The sequence below is a fragment of the Macrobrachium rosenbergii genome, chromosome 20, assembly GCF_040412425.1.
Source record: "Macrobrachium rosenbergii isolate ZJJX-2024 chromosome 20, ASM4041242v1, whole genome shotgun sequence".
In the NCBI taxonomy this organism is placed as follows: Eukaryota; Metazoa; Arthropoda; class Malacostraca; order Decapoda; family Palaemonidae; genus Macrobrachium; species Macrobrachium rosenbergii.
Window position 1 is genome coordinate 13,547,909 of NC_089760.1, and position 19,927 is coordinate 13,567,835.

General features: G+C 35.1%; 1 protein-coding gene and 1 long non-coding RNA gene across 4 annotated transcripts in view; one reads left to right on the forward strand and one right to left on the reverse strand.

Moving 5' to 3' along the window:
- Positions 1–8,982, forward strand: part of LOC136849057 (uncharacterized) — a 33,033-nt gene extending 24,051 nt beyond the window's left edge. For both annotated transcript variants that reach the window (XR_010856221.1, XR_010856222.1), the window contains exon 4: positions 6,080–8,982. This is a non-coding gene — a long non-coding RNA (uncharacterized lncRNA). The remainder of the gene's footprint in view (positions 1–6,079) is intronic.
- Positions 3,718–19,927, reverse strand: part of Sec10 (Exocyst complex component Sec10) — a 50,452-nt gene continuing 34,242 nt past the window's right edge. For both annotated transcript variants that reach the window (XM_067121962.1, XM_067121961.1), the window contains exons 10-16: positions 19,576–19,738; positions 18,543–18,636; positions 16,908–17,046; positions 12,306–12,501; positions 9,420–9,576; positions 9,004–9,164; positions 3,718–6,157 (exon numbers count right to left, since the gene is read on the reverse strand). In XM_067121962.1, the coding sequence (XP_066978063.1) occupies positions 6,071–6,157; positions 9,004–9,164; positions 9,420–9,576; positions 12,306–12,501; positions 16,908–17,046; positions 18,543–18,636; positions 19,576–19,738 (997 nt within the window). In that variant the 3' untranslated portion in view covers positions 3,718–6,070. The remainder of the gene's footprint in view (positions 6,158–9,003; positions 9,165–9,419; positions 9,577–12,305; positions 12,502–16,907; positions 17,047–18,542; positions 18,637–19,575; positions 19,739–19,927) is intronic.

Here is a 19,927-nt window from a genome sequence, read left to right on the forward strand (position 1 = left end):
TGAAACATGTATTACATTGTTGTACTTTTAACTAATATTTGTGTCAGTGACCATTATTGCACTTTTAATTGATATTTGTGTTAGTGATCAATGTATGATGCCAGATAACAGTAATCAGTCATTCATTTAGCCATTCGTTTCATAGTTTCCATTATGAAAAAGTTACATATACATATAGCATTCCCACCAATAACAGAAGTTATGTTCTAGATAGACTGGCTGCTGATATGATACTGTACCACTGGATGCTCCATTTTTTATTCTGTGTGAGAATAATTTTCAAGCATTGCATTTACCTGTACAAGACTTTATTGGTCATCTATTTATGTCAGTACCTTAACATGCCCAAATTTTAGAGTACTATAATGTAGCCTTTCATATGTGGAGTATCCTTCCATGTCTTGCGCTGGACCAGCCGTGTACTGACTAAACAAGGGTGGTACCCAGGTGGAGATGATGGAGAGGGGATGCCAAATTTAAAAGTAAACTGTAGCCTTTCATATATAGAGTATCCTTCCATACTTGCACTGGACCAGTTATGTACTGACTAAACAAGGGTGGTACCCAGGTGGAGATGGCAGAAAGGGGATGCCCATTCTCACCCAACCAGCGTTACCCATTGTCCTTTTGGCCTATATTCAGAGTTAAAAACTGATGGGAAAAGAATGAAACTGGGTGGACACGGTGGGTTGCCTCCAATATAAAAGGCTATATAGTTTGTATACCTATGATAAGTAGAAATTGCTTTAGAAATCTGGTATTTGTTCCTATAGGGATACAAACACTATGTCTTTCATATATGGAGGCTTACCACTTAGGAGGAAGGTAGTACCTGCAGGTAGGGGCTGAGCACCTTTGGGGGCAAGGCAGTGCCATCATGCAGAAAAAGGGCACTGGCACTGTTCTGCTGGCACCAACCTGGAGGGCACGGCAGTGCTGCTCTGCTGGCACCACCCCCTAGGGCAGGGTGGTACGTCCCTCTATTCCTGCTCTGCATGTTATGGACTAGAATCATGTCAGACTAATCCCAAATAAGTTGGTCTCCCTTTGCAGAGGCGGGAAATCATTGGTTAGCAACCTTTGTTGTGGATAAAAGGTTCCACCTTGCCTCCCCCACCCTGTTGTAGAAGGGGAGAGGAGGGCTCACATTCTAGCTTATTAGAACAGGGGCTCATAGTGTCAGTTTGTACTCTGGCATGAATGGTGCGAGTAAGGGTCGTGGGAAAGACAACTAGTCAGTGCACACACGAACCTCTTCCCCCAGAATCTACACACTCTAGCCAAAGCACTTCCTTACAGGTAGGCAGCAGCAAGTTGCTGTGGACAGGATCTTTAGTGAACCAAGACCTATTGTGTCTGGAGTTGCACAGGCCAGTGTTCTTGGTCCACTATTATTTTTAGTGTATACAAATGATATAATTGTTGGCTTGGAAAACAAGATTGTTCAGTATACCGATGACTATGAGAAATGAAGCTGCCCTCAGCCCCAGTCTGGACATGGACCAGATCAGGGAATGGTGTAGTTGGTAAGGTATGAGGTTGAACTCCAGTAAAATGAAAGCACTATTGATTAGCACGTCTCATACAGATTTCCCACGCCAACCTCCCCTTCAGGTGGATGGAACTTTGCTGATTGAGTCTGAAGCTTTAATTATTCTAGGTGTAACTATTGAGAAACACCTCACGAAAGTTAGGTATTGTTCATAAAGCTTCATATATTTATAAGTGACAAATAATAGTAGCAGTTATGGCTTGGACCATCAACCGATGGTCTCGTTTGTCACTTTTTCATAAGTTGTATTTCAACAGAGATCTTTCACATTCCTAATTGACCCTTTATCCCCTTTATCTGTTGAGAACAGCCAGATTCGCTGAGCAGCAGCATCAAATTGCAGTAAATGTGCCTCACTGTCAAACTTCTCATTTCCAGAGGTCCTTTATTCCTCACACCATTGAGCTGTGGAATAGCCTTCCAGAGGATAATGTGCAGTTGGAATTTCAGAAGTACAAGTGAAGATGCAGTGCATTACTACTCTAAATTATTATTTTTGAATTTTAATACATTTTTATCTATTTAACCATGTATTAATCTATTTTTTCTTTATCAATAAGTGGGATCTCTCTTTCTGTATTTCCTTTTATGTACTTCCTCTTACATCTTCCTAATGAACACCATATTCTTTGGAAGCTTGAATTTGAAGTCAATGGCCCTGTGGGCTTGTTCCATATGAATAGATTTCATCTACTGAATAATAATAATAATACTGTAATAATAATAGAACACCTGGACAGTTCCCAGTAGTAAACACTACTTTGAGCTGTCACCACAGGTCCCAACAAAAAGGTGTCAAGCAAGTCGTGAACAAAAAGGCGTTGAGTGAGTTCTGTGATATCCCTCATTACTTGAACAGAGTTCTTCTGGAAGGCAGTGCCTCTAATGTCATGAGCTCAAGGGTAGGTCCTCTGCACAATCAGGACACTCATAGGCTTTGGAGATTACCTTCTTGTGACTTCCTGTACTCACGAAAAGTTGCTTGCACTCTGGTCTGAAGTTCTTCGTCGCTCTCAGTTAACAATTAGGCCATGAACTGGGCATAGCAACATTTTGTCTGGCTCCCCGCCAACAAATTATTGAAAAAGGCCTCAAGAAACTCTCGAACCTTGGTTTCGGGACTGAGAAATTCACGTCACATTCACAAATTCTGGGACACAGGGGAGTGTGAGAGATGAAGCCAAAAGGAAGGGTTACTAAACAACTTTGTATTGCTAATCAGTACTAATTAAAGAAAAAACACAACAAACCTCAGGAGTGGATAACTCAAACTAGTCCAGAAAAGCACAGGCCAGCAAATCAGTATCTCATCCATACCTCCACCTTACATTCAGAGGGAAGAACTGAGGAAATTCTCAACCACTCTTCAAAAGAGACAACTCTTCAGCTACCATTCCTACCGAGGAACAGTGGAATAAAAGTGATCTCCACCATACAAAAGCCAAATGTTTAATGAGGCAAGCCAAAAGACTTTCCCATTCATAAGCTGAGGTCAGTAAAGAATAGTCTAAGACCAAAGACTGCCCAACAGTGGTATAGTCTTTAAAAATACCTCATGGTGCTTAAAGCACTAAGAGCATGTCACTTAGGACTGAAGTTCCCGAGAGACGGAGACTGTTCAGCGCTTAAAGAATAGACAACTTCACCGATGAGGAGAGGTCTAACTCAATTAGATAAAGACTGTTGGTCATCTCTATAGAATTGAATATAGAATTTAGGCCAAAGGCCAAGCACTGAGACCTACAACGCAATTCAGTGCTGGAATGGAAATTGACAGTAAAAGGTTTGAAAGGTGTAAAAGGAGGAAAACCTTGCTGTTGCACTATGAATCAATTGTTAGGAGAGGGTGGAAAGTAAGATGGAAGAAAGAGAACATGAAAGGAGGTACAGTAAAAGGAACGAAAGGGGTTGCAGCTAGAGGCTGAAGGCATGCTGCAAAGAACCTCGAGTAATGCCTATAGTGCACCACATGAGGCGTACTGGTTGCACTAACCCCTTAAGAGGGTCATCTCTATATGTAGGGAACTTAATTAAAATTTAAGTAATGGCTTAAGGTATACAGCCATAACATCAATTTCCCTTGCATTTTAGTGACATTACTGTAAATAGCTCTGAATGTAGGAACATAAGACATAAGTGTAAAGGAAGAACAGTAAAACATCTTATATTATTCATAAGGTATACTTCAGTTTCTTTACAAAAAGGAGAATAGATAGGGAGAATGTTATATAAAATTTAATACATAAAGATATATTTACTGTACAATAAATAGGACTATACTGTATAATTCATTTTTCAAGGATAGTACGTACAAGGACGAAAATATCTCTTGGCTTATGGCCAATTAAATGACACCTGATTTGTGACACAAGGTAATGAACTTTTCTGAACCTAAGATAATGACAGAAACATTTTGATAATAAAACAATCCAAAATGAAATATGACATCAAGTAATAATAGGATATATCTCAAAGTTCAGCTTCATATGTACTGCAGGTAAATGTCTTTTCTGTGCCTTTTGAATATCAGTACAGTACTGACACACTACTCCTTTTTTCAAGAGGTGAAACATGATGGAAGCAAGGTATAATGATCAGCCATATTAACAGCAATATGTTTGTCTAAAAAGCACCTGTGATTATAAAAATACTTTCAAAGACAACTAATTCACTAAAGTCAGAAAAATTAAGACTACTCATTGTACTGTATATACCAATAGCAAGTTCCATGACTAGTTAACACAAATTTTGATTTAATCTAAAATTCTACAGTCTTGAGCATGAATACTCTGACATATTAAACATTTATCAGAAATAAAGTAACCTTTGAAAATGAGAAATTTTAACCTCAAAACAGATAATTCACTTTCTCAAGACATTATCATCATTAATAAATTGTTTACTCAGTGGTCTGCTTAAACTATTTATTAATAAAACTACAATTATATAGTTGAACCAAACTAGCATAAAATATTTTTCAACACTGTACACTTCACACTAAGCTTACATTATCCTCACATAAATTATTAGGTACATTCATCAGTTTCCTTGTATTCCGTATTATTCAAAAACCTAAACACATTATTTAACAATTCTAGTGCAAAGTGTCATAGAAATGCCTTTAACAAGTTCCTTTCCAGCTTTAGTGGCTAAAAATAATGTAACGGGGATCTCTCACAAAAATACAGTAATAAACATTTCAAGAGCATTTTTCAGTATATGTACTGAATAGAATATTTTTTCACACAGAAACGTTTGTAAAGTATGATGACTAGCCTTTCAAATTGGTCCTTATATACCTATGTGAATTCTAATGAGGTTTTTGAATTTAAAATACATTTGAGTTTGTTAAAGCCTTTTCTTAAAATAATGAAATAAGAAATAGGATATATAGATCCATAAAGATCAGATAAAATCCATCCAAATTTGCTGTAATCCTGAAACTAAATAAAAAAAAAACATTTACAAGAAAGCCTTGACAGCCAATTTTTATAGATCCCCTTTGAAAAAAGCTACCAATCTTCCTCTGATTTTGTCAATGCCATAAACAACATGGAAATACAACAAATCTCCCATATAAACTTACAGTTAAGACAGTTAAACAAGAAAACAAAATTTATTAATAACATTGCATCATCAAAATTTCTTCGCATTAACCTAAAACACTGAATAACTAGTAAGTTTATAGACAACCAGTTATAAGTGTAAAAATAAAGAATACAACTCAACAATATTTTTCCAAGCAAATCATAAAACTGTTAATATGGCTGATGATGATAAATACTGTATATTCGTGTCAAATGTATAAACTCTAATCATTTGATTTTCCATTTTTGGTATTCTGAATATCATTTCTTCAATACTGCAGTGGAGACAAGCAAATCTAAGCTAACCAGCATTAGAGGCATAACTCTATGCTTGTTCCTTTGTATTATCTTTTTACCAATTTAATATTTTCCAAACACATTAAGGGTGTCAATGTTAATTGACCAATCCTTTGTAACTGCACTTACTAGCTTTAACAACTGTGACTATATTAAATTGTGGCTAAGCTGCAAACTATAGAATGGTGAATCTGGAACATCTAAAAAGAATTCATCAACATCAAAACTGTAGGATCTACATTATAAGGGTTGTAAAGTAAACAACAAAATATGACACTAACACTTATAAAACATTAAATGCAAATTAGAGGGAAAATAATTGATAAAATCTATATACAAAAATTTTTCTCTATGTACATCAACAACAACTGGCTGTATGGGGGGTGGGGGTGTTCATGGAATGTAGGCAACTTTTGTGACAACCTTCAGCACCTAATGTTCTTGAGGAGATGCTCTTCCATTTATGGTAAGTTGTTTCCAGGATGCGAATGAATGAGACCAACAGAGGCACATATGGTTAACAGCTCAAAATAGTTTTTACAGTTTCAATATAAATTATAGTATACTGTACATTCCTAATTACAGTAGAAATCTGCATCATTAACAACCATTTCATCTACTCCTTTTTTTCTAATTATTTCAGCTGATTACCTAGCTTGGCAGTCTTGAAATCAGAACGAAGCTGAATGAAATTGGCTAAGACTGTTCGATCGAGACCACTCTGGAAAGTAAAAGAAAAAAGAAGAAAATTAATTTCTTTCTTAATGATATAAAAATTATTTTTTTTAAATACAGTGTTACTTGCAACATGCCTTAGATTCACAGCTACATTACTTTCTACATATACTGTAATTTTTTTTTTTATTTCCCTTTGGTTTCTTCTCACCTAAGCTTTCCAACTTCTTGTAATTGCCGTGCTAAAATTTTATCTTCTCAGTTTGGAATAAATCCTTCAGATGAGCTCTATCAGAATGTAAAAAGTAACTATGTGGTCTTGTGAAGGTAAATTAAAATATTTTAATAATAATACAGTAAGGGTACTCAGATTTTACACTTTCCAGATGAAGAACATTTTTCAATAATAATACTGCATAGTTGGCCCTTGATTTATAAGTCCAAAAATTGTATAGCTTAACATCCCTTATAAAAAATGAAATAATTCATTGGACAGGATATTTGCATATGTACACTATTCATAAATTATGCACATCCTCCTGTACACAGCATGAACTATAAATCATTTCTGTATTACTGATAACACACAAAAATGCATTGTAAATACAATTATGATTAAACTGATTTATTTACGAAATGCATTATTAAGAACAAAATTCATAGCATGTTCAGTGCTGGGCCATGACTTTAACCTTGTGTGTGTACAGACGTCAGCAACAAAACAATTCCCTTTATTTAAGGGAAAATGTAATCATCGAATTACTCTTAAGACAGTACAGAATAAAATTAACATGCAAAAATATAAATTCAATTTTTCTCTCTTGCTGGAGTGTCTTTTAACTGGTTTTTTTCTTATTAAGAGTTACAATAAGGTATTCATTATCATTTACATAATGGTGATTGCAACTGTCTTCAATCACTTACATAACAGTGATTGCAACTGTCTTCAGTTAGAAGAGCATGAGCCTGGAGGCAAAATACACAAACAGGAAATCTCCTGAAATGAAGAATGGGAAGATCAATCGATGTCCAGTGCCTGAAGGTCACTTAAAAAAGGAATGCCTGAGATGGGATCTCCAAGTATGAGAAGAAGGCAGAGACTTGAGCTTGCTAGGAAATACCAATATTACCATCTTGATACTGTCATCAAACTGAAGCATTTTGAGGAGGATGGTTTAATAGCCAATAAAAAAAGGTCTGCAGACATTGAGAGAATCTCCATAAGGGAAAGGTTATCCTGAATAAACAAACCTGTTATGAGGAAGGCTGTGAAATACAATGTGAACGCCAAGAAAGGCATATAAAGGGAGCCCAGAGAGACTGAACAGAAAACACTGAACGAGCAGAAAATGGAGCACTTGAGACCCAGCAGAAACTGAAAAAATCAGGGGATAGTGCAACTCCCTAAGTGCAACACACCTCGCCATCCCTTTCATCTTCAGTCACAAGCAATTAGTGCAATCTGATTTTATCCAGTGAGGGGTATTCTGCACTACCTGCAGTAAATCAAGAGGTCCAATACATAACTAGACTGGTTCTCTCTACAGAATAGTTAAGGATGAAAGCTCTGAAGATTACAATCCTCTAATGGCTAAGGCAAGTTATCATGAGAGCTTACAATAACATGTTAGATGGAAAAATAGAACAGGCACATGTGCTAGTCCATGAAATCTGGGCCCTCTTTGTCTTCTGTTTTGATGTAGGTTTCAGGTTTTGCCAAACCAACTTTGCTAGCTTTTATTTAAGAGATATCCATGGTAAAATCCAAGGTTGCTATCTTCTACATATTATATGAATAGGGTGATTCTATGCTAAACCAGAAGTGACTTGCTACATACAGCATATTCTTTACACTCTGTGAAGAACCCTCTGTTATCAGGGCCTTGATCCCTAACCCATAACAGTCCTCCACTGTTCTCTTGGATCCCAAAAGCAGACACAAAACTCTCACCTAAACTCATGTGACTGATGGGGTTATGATGAAGCACACTGGTTTTTTTCCATAAAAATCTTGCAGCTTCATTTCCAGACTGCATGGAGAGTAAGGAAGAGATCAACGGGTACCAGTGGTTCAGGCAGTGCATGTGCCATGGGACTTTAGTACAGTACTTCCATTTCTTAGACACAGTATTGTTAAGTCTGGGGACATCTGAGACCATGAAGACTGTTTCTCTTCTCATGATACCCTTCCTCTGGTATGCATAATGAAAATATACGCTTTCCTTTTCTAAGATCTGAAGTCTTCATTACACTTCAGCATCATCTTTATATTTCTATATTATTTTCGAACAGTTTGTCTTAGATCAACATGTCAATTTTGTTCTTTGTTTCATCTCCACTTCATCAGGATTTTATTCATGTGTCATTGTTATCTATCTTTGCATATGGTTCCTCAATAACTAACCTACTAAAAACAGTGTTTATGCCTTTTCTTGGCAGCATTCCCACACTCTTCTAATAATTTTTACCACCATTCCCTTTATTACCGAGTTACCTTCATGGGGGGGGGGATCTTTCACAGCATTTTTATTTATTCTGGAGATTCTGCATATTTTTTATTTTATTTTATTTTTTCGCCCTTTCTTATTTCAAGTTCTGTATGACCTTACAGAAAACTCAACCTTCTCAATTTGTCCAGGTGTGGGATTGGCTGAAAGGTCATGAATTTATTTAGAATTCTTTTAACCCAATATTTTTGTATTCTTGAGGAAACAAGTCCTGAAAATATGCCTTTCTACTGGGCAATCTCTGATAAACTTTTATAAGGTTATTAACTTGCTTTTCATTCCTACAAATATTAAACAGAAGAAATAACACCTAAATGCTGTATGTATTTTACTCTAAGCAAAAATAAAAAATGTATCAACCAAACAAGGCATTTTTATTTCTTACCAGCTGGTCCCCTGAGCAAACCACCTTGAGATTCTCCGGAGAAACTTGAAGTAATTTACATAATGTGTGTAAAGTATCGAACAATGAGTTAACAAGTGGAATTTTGAAGCTTGCAACACACTTTCTATACTCATTCACATCACAGATTACTGTCATTGCTCCTGAAAAAATTCAAATACAGTTAATATCCAAAACATAGTCATCAACATTGCTGGTAATGAAATACTGATAAAAATATGTAGGATATTGTATTTCATAAAAGCTTCTAGATCTGGGCTCTTTCAGTTTAGAATATACAAGACAAACTATTTACAATAAAATTGAAGTGAACATAACTTTTTCATGACAATTAAAAATAAACTAACTGTAAAGACAGCTTGGTTTTTGCTGAATAGTAAAAACAGCAAATTACACACCTATTGAACTGTATTCAAATTTCATGAGGTGCTCTAATACTGTACGATGCAATCTAATGCCTAGTTCCAGTAACACACTTTCTAAGTTTTGTCCATCTAGGGAATCCCTTATACGTTCCGCTACAACGCTAATCCACCGTACAACTCGCTGGCATGCCTGAAAAATACTCTCAGTTATAAAAGCATTGCTATACACATTTTACATGCAGCATAGGTGACTCAAAATTTTACAAAGTACTATTTTGTGGAATAAAAACCATTGCCTTAATAAAGTCATTGCTTTCTTCTCAAAATAAATACTACCACTCATTGTTTTCATATAGTAGTAGTCTACATAAGGTCCACTGAATAAGTCAAAAAGCATTATTGGTAAGCCAACTTCCATAGTACAGACCAATCAATATGAAAAGAGAGAAACCCAAAGTCAAGACGGGCACCTCCACAGAATATGGATGCTGATGCTCTGCAGAATTATAGGGATTCATTAAATTTTGAGGATCAGGCATTTAAGGCAATCATGGTGGTTACTTGTTAATATAAGGCTTGTGAAAAGAAATCTGCTGAGGCTGGTCTAAACCATAATTACCACTGTTGGGAAAGGAAATGACTGCTTAATGCAATTCTGTCTTCAAGACATGAAGACAAAAGAGACTGTTTCAACAAAGGCAGAATAAAAGATCTGCACCATGTGGCACTGGTAACACTATCCTCACAATGCTTTTTGAAAATGCTCCTTTGACAAAAGGGCTCAAGAAAAAGAAAAGATGTTAGAAATGGAAAAGGCAACTCATACCTATGGAACTTTAATACATAACATTATAGCCTGAACTAAGCACAGACATTTCACTTACAAATAATCTTCAATGAGCTCTGGTAAACTGGGGATGTCAGCTACTTCAGGTATATTGGTCCTACTGGCTGTTGATTTCTGGTTGAGATGACTTTTTTGATCATTCATTCACTATGCTGATGCACTAGATAAGATGTACAATGATCTCTTTTCAAGTCATTCTCAAAAGGGTTTCACAAGACTACAACAATGAAAAATGGAATTCACTCAAAAGGGTTCAGCATAGATGTAATTTGTTCTATGTAAACACAAAGGGGCTCAGGTGATGGTGGCCCTATTAAAAGGATTCTGACTTGTCCAAAGACTGCCAGTGATAGAGAAGAACCTAAGCCTACCTGATTTAAGTAAAATTTACCTCTCAGAATGGTGACTAGAAAGCCCCAGTGTGTACAGCAGTGGCTCTCTAAACCGGTGCAATATTGGCCTTAAAGTTTAAGGTGGGGATAGACCATAGCAGGGGTCACACAGAAAGTCAATTACCAAGAGATGATTTCATATACTATTCTATTAAGGGAATTTTGACATCATGAAAATCACACAAAAATTCTCAAAGACTATTATTTTTGCCAGTACTAATCACAAAATAGTGAAAAAATTTGTTTGAACTTCTAATGCATCATGAATGCTTTATGATATCAGTCAGGAATAGTAAGATTAAAAAGGCATCAATCATCTTTATATCATTACTTCTGCATTTCTTTTGTAGATTCATTGTTTATATTTAGGATATGTGCCTTTATTTTAGTATATATACCATAGCATTTATATTAAGAATTATACTTTACAGCATCTGTATGTAAATGTTATTCCTTGTTAACTAAGAGCTACAGCATTATAGTTTGAAAATTCATTCTTAAAGAGAGACCATATGTTTGTATGGACAGGTAAACCAATGAATTTAATCTGATACACATTCTTAAAAATTAACTTCCATTATAAGCCTGTGAATAAAAAAAATTAATTTTCATATAGATGAACATATCTTTTTATCAACGAAAATTTGTTATCATCTGATTACAGATTCATTCATTCATTCATTCAGAATAAAAAAGACAACACAGCAGAAACACACCCAAGGATTAGCACAGAGAAACATTTTATATATCAGGATTCATTATACTGAGGTTTTAGTTTACAACATGAGTCTACATATAAAAGCAGGCTCTTTATATAGCCAACAAACACACGATGAGTCAGTTACTCTGGAAACAGAGAAGCAACGCTTACAGGTTGAAACAGGGTAAGCATCGAGCACACATCCAAGAGGTCTATTGCATTATGTTGTGGTGAAACATAAACAGATTAAAATTAAAAGTCAGACAGCATTGTAGCTGGGGGCTTGAAGGATACAAATTCAGTAGCCTTAAATAATGGAATGGAATATAGAATTTAGGCCAAAGGCCAAGTGCTGGGACCTATGAGAGCTGAAAGGGAAACTGAAAGTAAACGGTTTGAAAGGTGTAGTTGGAAGTAAACTCGAAGTTTCACTGAGAAAAAATTTAGGTGAGGGTAGAAAGTTAGATGGAAGAGAATATGAGCAGAGGTACAGTAAAAGAACTTAAAGGGGTTGCAGCCAGGGGCCACAGGGATGCTGCAAAGAACCTTAAGTAATCCCTACAGTGCAATGACAGCACTACTTCCCAACATGGGTAACCTTAAATAGTGCCTACACTGTAGGCAGTATCTCACTCCAATTTTCAGCTCTCCTTAAGGACAAATACTCCTGGTGAGCCCTATGAATCTTTAAAAATGTACTTATATGGAGTTACATGATAACCTGTTTAATGTCTCTAAAACTTTTGTTGTGAGACACTATGCCTTTACAGCATCATATTTTATTAATCAGATGAAACAACTGTTAAAAGTTACTTTCATATAAGCAGGGTCACAATATTCTTATTTTGTAAAATATTTTTTCAAGAATCAGGAACACTATGTTATGCATCAACCCATTAATCAATTGTTTAGTGTATCAAAAAGTTTCTAATGACATAAAAACATAAAAAATCGATATAACAATGACTGCTAATACATACTGTTGTTACATTTGCCATAAGGATGTCTTCATCATCTGGTTTGAAGTCTGTTCGTTTCTGCTCAATTGTTAGGACATGACGTACATAACTAGTGATTGCAGATAAAGTCCGATCTAAGCCTAGATCCAGTTTCTGTTCTAACGACAGTCCTAACTGTTTTTTCTTTTGTATACAGTCTCCATGTTTTGGGGTAGATCTGGAAAACAAAGTTTTTTAAATTAGTCAAGTAAAAATTATACTACTATAAAATCTTATAAAGAACATTAAAGAATTTCACTTGCAGCTGTGTAGTAATAAATAAATAGTGTTTTGACTCCTAATTTACAGTTAATTGTAATTTCCTTAAAAGTTAACTCAAAGTAGTAGTTCTATGCTAATGACTTATATTTGCTAGTTAATAATTTTCTGTTCTAGTTTTACGTCTGTACAACAAATAAGAGATTACAAGTCACTGTAACACACTAAATCTGATTACCATTTGTCAATATAAATATATTTCAACACCTAAAATGCATATATAAACCTTATTATACATTAGAAAATTATTTACATATGCAAAAACTTGAAAATCAAGAATCATTATGGCAAGAATGAAATACACTATTTCATTATCATTATTAGGTTTACCTCAACTTTCCCCTTTGCAGGGTTAGATGTGAAATAAATTCTCTACACTATTTTGTCTTGTGTGCTCCACTCTTTGTAAATGCTAGTCATTGTTAACTTCTGGAGCCCCCCACACGTCTTCGTCCAGCTATCTGGCAATTTCCTCATTCCTTCTCATCACTTGTCCAAACCAACTTAATCTATTGAGATCTCCATCCTTCTCATCACATGTCCAAACCAACTTAATCTATTGAGATCTCAATCTATCTTCCAGTCCCTGGACACCACATCTCTCTGTCCTTATTCATTCATATCGTTGTGATGGTCTTCGGTCAAGAATCTTAGCATTCTATGGTCACATCTTTCCAGAATCTCCCCCTTTTTCCTTCTCAATGCCAGTGCTTCTATAGCACTGAGTGATATAAGCCTTATGCACACATGATAAGTCTTTGCTCAGTCTACTTATGGAATACTGTATCTGGTTTTTTTTACCAGCATTCTAACAAAAATATTTTTTCACTGTATCAAAGTTGTTGCTTTTCTTCTTACCTTCACAACAGCTGCTTCAAAGTCCAGTGTGTCCCTAAACAGAAATGTTTAGGTTCTATTATGATCTCCCTTCAACAACATCATTCTTCACTTCTCTCTCTCTCTTCCTTATTTTCTCATACATTTTTGCTTCTTCCTTATTTTCTCATACATTTTTGGTATCAAAAATCTCATAATTCAAGTATATGTTGCAATCCTGAGCATCTCTTGTGTTATCATGTATTATAGTTGCTACAGACTACTAGGTTCATCACCCACACACATTACTTTCAACATTCAATGATATCCAATTAACATCCTCAACTGAATAATGACATCAAGGGGGAAATGATAAGTAAGATTAATTTTTACAAATAACCCAATGCTAACAAAACCACAATGCAATATGGCTAAAATAATTTAAGAATTAACATAATTACTTGGTGCTCCTATGAGAACAGATGGCAAAACACCAATATGTAGTTTTAGTAAACAAAATTGGTGTTTTTTACAAAAGACATTTCTTATAACTAGTGCAATTTCTAATCTCTTAAAAAAAGTTTACAGCAGCTAACTGAGTTAGTATTCATGCTGCCTGACCCATACTGAAAGAGCAGCAGGGTTGGGAAGCTGGAGCTCACCTACGTAATGAGTCTACAAAAATATAATTTTGATTTTAAAAATACATTTTACAAAAATTAGCATAAATCATAATTTAGATGGGAAGGATCAAGCTACTAAATATACCAACCTGGTTAGTTAAGACCTGTAAGATTGCCTTAGCAGCTCCTTGGAATTGATCTCACACATCAGAACTCATGTCTTTCATAAAAGACAGAAATTGTGTTTGGGACAAAAACATGATATGCAGAAGAAAGTCTAGGAGAGTGGTACTTCAAAAAAATCTGAGTTTTGATGCCCACCTCCTGCTTCACACCACAGGGTACTCCCAGGAATTACTACTTTAGAGAGGCACAGCAATTATCAAATAATGACAGCAAAAAAAAGAAGGATGCTCGTAAGATAAACTGTTCTGACTGGGCAACTAAGATATTCCATTTTGTCTCTTGCACAGTGCAGGGGCAAAGAAATGACAAAGAGCTCACTGTCTTTGTCTCAGCTACTTGTGATCTAAGTTTCTGAAACAGAGTTGGCTGCAAAAGATAGATCTACCAACTTCCTTTCCTTAGATTGGTCACTAAACATTTCATTCCTCAAGGCAGCACCTTCTCCAGGGATATCAACCAAACAACCTGGAGCAGCAACAGCTGGAACAGTGGTGGGAGTTGCTGCAGTGAGTAAGCCCAACAGCTTGGTCAATGCCTCTGAAAAAGGAGGGATCTGGCAACCAGTGGCAGTGTAGTGAGAGACCAAGGCCAGAGAAACATATCAAATATGTAGTTTTTCATGCAAAATTAAATAAGGAGGACTAACTGACTTCTAAAATTAGTACAAAATTAATCCTGCTTGTTTCCAGCACCTAAAATGTTGGAATTCTAAGACTTACCAGGTAAGAACGTTAACATGCTTATCGAATGATCAACACTGAATTCATCTGCATAACACCATAACAGTAAGGACATAATAATTAATACCATAACACCATTATCTAGAATCACAGTAAGTAGCCAAACTCATACACCAGTTTGAATACACTATAATTAACAAGGTAACACTAAATAATAACACTAAATAACATATCACAAAAAATTACTAATTAAAACAATTAATTAGTAATCCATTAAGTAAATGCACATATACACAACCAAAAAGCAGAGAAACATGACTTTCTCAAATCAAAATATGCCTTATAAGGTAACCTTGTGAAAGAAAGCTTAAAACCTAATGTAGCAGACAACCAAAACTAAAGTCAACTAAAATTACGCGCATGGCGTCATAAGATCTCCATATTTATGAAAATACAGAGACCAAAACAGCCAAAACAGATCAAAACCCCACAAAATGGTACTTAACTTAGAGATGGAAAAGGTGCTCGATGCCATTGTAGATGATGAAAAAATAATCCAAGGGCAACACAAAAAGAAACGAGCATTCACGTGCTAGAAAATGGAATGAAGTAGGTGGCGCTGGTGTCGCCGTCCTGGCCAGGTGTTGAGTGTGGGAGCTGTAACGCTCACCGCTCTTTTAAGGGGTTTTGATAAAGAGATCTTTCAAACATCACCCTTCATTATACCGACGTCTTCTAAAAGACGATCGACAGTAACCCCCAGCTTTCCTGAAAACTATAAGCATTGTTAACCTAGAAATTCGTGCTGTAAATTTCACCGGCTGATCAACTGACTCAGAAATGCTCATTCATTAATCAGCAAAACTTACTGACATCAGTATAAACATCAAAATGTGCCTAAAATAAAAAGAAAATTAGGAAATGCAACCATAAAGTTAAAACGTATTACTGATCAAAATTCTTTGCAAATTATATCGGATAGTAAGAAACTGATCTGTAGTTAATTGGCAGTTCTATATTTGTTAAACTGTACCAGTACTTGCTATCTACATTTAAGAACCACGGAAATTACACTAATCACTTTATCATGTATGCAAAACCACTAAAAAAACAAGGAATGCAAGTATAAATTGAAAAGAATAAAGGGAATTCTCAAAAAGAGAAGAAAACCAGAGTGAAGCACTGGGAATAAATAACAGAATCCTTGCAAATATGGATTCACAATGCTACTAACTGATTGCTATTTTATTTATTTCAATATTTCCAGGTGAACTGATGTCAAAGACAATTCTAAAACCAAAAATGGACTAAACCTGAGCAAAAAAAATAAAAAAGTTAATTATAAGTAGAGTGCTGCAATGGATTTGTTTGAAAAATATATTTTTAGGATAATATAAAACATAAGCCTTGAAGGTATTTCAATGCAAAACTTAAAAAGAGCTTTCCTATTGACCAAAACAATAGCAGAATTTATAACATACATACCACAAAAATACTCAGTAAGAGTTAAAAACATAAATATGGCAACTCAACTTAACGGAAGGTTAGAGGGTCTGCCACTTTCATTAAGTAATGAACCTTGGCGTATACCCCCCCAACAATATAGTACCCTGGAGCAACTGGTTTTGCTTATAGTGTACAGTACAGCAATTCCATTGTAAAGTAATTAAGAGCCTATCCTAATCAGTATCCTGTAATTCTCATTGAAATTTAAATTTTAATCTATTCAATTTCAGAGAGATATCTGCAAATGAGTTGCTTCAAAAAATACTCTCAATACATGTACTAATATGATAAGTAAAAATTACTGTGTGCCTGTGTTAACCTAAGTACAGGAGAAAAGTGTCTGACTTGCTGCAACAACAGCAAAATAGGTTCCAAAGATGTATAATCCAATCTTGAAGAATCCAATGGATAAAAAGTAACATGAGAACAAAACTAAAGAATTTCATTAAAATCTTAAAATTCAATATAATATTAAATAATCAAGCCATACTCACATAACAAGTGGGACAAGGCTATCACTGAACAATTTGTCAAGTAGATTCATCATGGAACTGCTCTGATGAACCACTTCAAAGAAACTAATTTCTGGTGGCGATCGAACTTCTCCTCCTGGGATCACCTGTAGTCCAAGTTCTGATGAAAATAATAAAGGTACAGTATTTTATATGCTTAGTTGAATGACAGTTGAAGTAACACAATTAAGGAAAAAATTTCTTCACCATGTCTTCCTTAATAAAGAAAAAGGTTATTTTAGAGATTATATCTCATTTGACACAAAAGAAATTATTAAAAGCTTTCTCAAAAACCCGTTCATTTGTTTCAAAGAAATATTGATAAAGCTGACTTCCAGTCATTACTGAAGCACCAACACCGTGATGTCTAAAACCACACCAGTCTAATACTCAGACTGGTAATGTGATGGAACCTATCCATGAACTCTATGTACAATAACTAACAATTACTCTACAGCATCCACAAAATTCCAAGGAAACACATGAGAGTACTTGTGCCTTTAGAGTTTTTAATACCAACTTAAGTTATGGTTAACCATGTGACCAAGCTAACAACCTTAACTTACATGGCTGGCCTGCAAGGTTTATGCTTACATAAAAACAATAATATTAATTAGATTTTAAATATATTGCAGCCTCATAAAAACTATAACAACATACACTGAAATTTCAAAAATTCTATAAGATTTTGTGTAAATTTAAATTTGGGGATTTATGCAAAATACATTAGCTCCTGTTAATGATGAACTGCATTCCCTAGAAATGTGAACTGAGCAATGAAGGATGGTCAGAAACCCTGTATTAAATGAATGTCCAATTTATACATGAGATTATATCACTTCTGCATTTCTTTATTTTTGTAGATATACACAACTGCCATAACTCTACTGTGAGTTTAATCTGCTTTTCAATATGCTATTATGTTTCATCATTCTTAAAATTCTTCCAGTCATAATCATTAAAGGACATTTTAGATTCGATTTACTCGTAGCTGTTGCACACTTGACTTTTATTTGCATCATTATTTTTTTTCATACCTACATGAGCCTAGGATCCACAATAATTCAGTATTTATATCAGCTTTATATAACTTAAGGATGGAATATTCTATCTGGTGGGCAAAGAAATATTTGGAAAAATAATTTCAAAGTGCTTCTAAAACTTTGGAACTTTTAGAACCACTGAAAATTACAAACTCTGGTGAAGGTTTATTTTTAATAACCTTAACAGTAGCTAAGACAACCGAAATTAAATAAAAAAGTAATTATGCACAATATATAAAAAAACATCTCATTAATGATAATTACTGTTTGCATTTGTGGTATATTACCTGCTAACACAATTTTTCTTGTAGAAAAGCCAGCAAAAAAAGAGAAAACCTCAGCTGCCAGTTGATGTGAATGTAATGCTAAGAACTTGGACCCCATCATTCTGAGGTTTGTTGTATAATATATAGGAAAAGAATGGTTCAAGAGAAAGGCTATCACTGGGATGATCAACCCATCAAGAAAACAATTAAGCCAATTTAATATAACAAATTCATTACAAGGACAACAGGAAAGACACTTTCTGATAAGCATAAACAGTCTTTAGGTAATGAAATGATGATGTACTTACCAATAGCATAATCAACATGTTCATTCAGCATGGCTTTTGTTAAAAGGTCAAATATCTGAACTGCATTATTGTGGACATCTGACTGTGTGGAGAGCTGTAAGAGGGACAATTAACAATTAATTTACAGGGACAGGAAAAATACAAATGCCATATTAATTCCTCACTAATGTGAGCCTCTGTTATCTGAATTTGCTTGTACACAAAGTCTGAAAAGCAGGTACAGGAGAAATCAAAATCTTAAGATAACATAATTGTTACTAATATAAATGCAGATACCTGGAAACTGTCATGAAATGTTACTTTTAAATTCCAGATAACAGTTACACCTACAGGAAAACTAGATTGCCAATAGACATCAGTCTTAGATTTTGCCTGGAAGTACATGTAACTCTCTCTCTCTCTCTCTCTCTCTCTCTCTCTCTCTCTCTCTCTCTCTCTCTCTCTCTCTCTCTCTCTCTCTCTCTCTCTCTCTCTCTCTCTCTCTCTCTCTCTCTCTCTCTCTCTCTCTCTCTCTCTCTCTCTCTCTCTCTCTCTCTCTCTCTCTCTCTCTCTCTCTCTCTCTCTGCAGGTTTAAAGAAACAAAAGCAGCAAATTTTTAGGTTTTTGCTGAAAACAAAAGCCAAAAAAGTTTGAAGTGCCAAAAAACAATGAAGGGTGGAGGAGATCAGAATTTGACATTGTGCTTATAAAGAGAGTAAAGCTCCAACGTATCGAAGGTGTAAGCATTTCTGGAGAGATGCTTACGGAGCAAGCCAGAATTTTAATAAGGAACTAACCTAACGAATGACAGTGATTATTCATAAGCTGATAACTGAAACTGAACACCATTCCTGTCCAGATGGAGTTCATACTTTCTTCTGGATTCTTCCCAGGTAATCACACAAAATAATGTTGTATTGTATACTGGTATTTCTTGGTAAATGTTTGAGTTTCTGAGTAAATAATACTAAGAAATATCTATGACCACAGATACATACATACACTCATTCATTTGCAAAGACCTTAATGATCTAAACAAGGTAAGTTCACTTACCATTTGACATCTTTTGAAGGCTTGCTTTGTTTCTTGTAAAAGGGATATCACAACTTCTTCAGACAAAAAAGTTTCCCCACCATAGTTTTCTGCAGCTGGACCAATGTTAATGTTTGCTTTAGTGCCAATAACATCTTGGAGATTCCGCCTTATATCATTAATGCTGAAATTTAAATTATTCAGTAAAACGAAAAATTACCATACAACCCAAAAAATTCAAAGACAATTTCTATCTAAAAGAATGCCCTAGCCCTATCCTCATTCCTTAACAAATCCTGCACAGTTTAAAGATTTGGCTAAAGTTTATAAAACTGCAAGCTCTTGCTGTTGTGAACTACAATTATCTGTGATG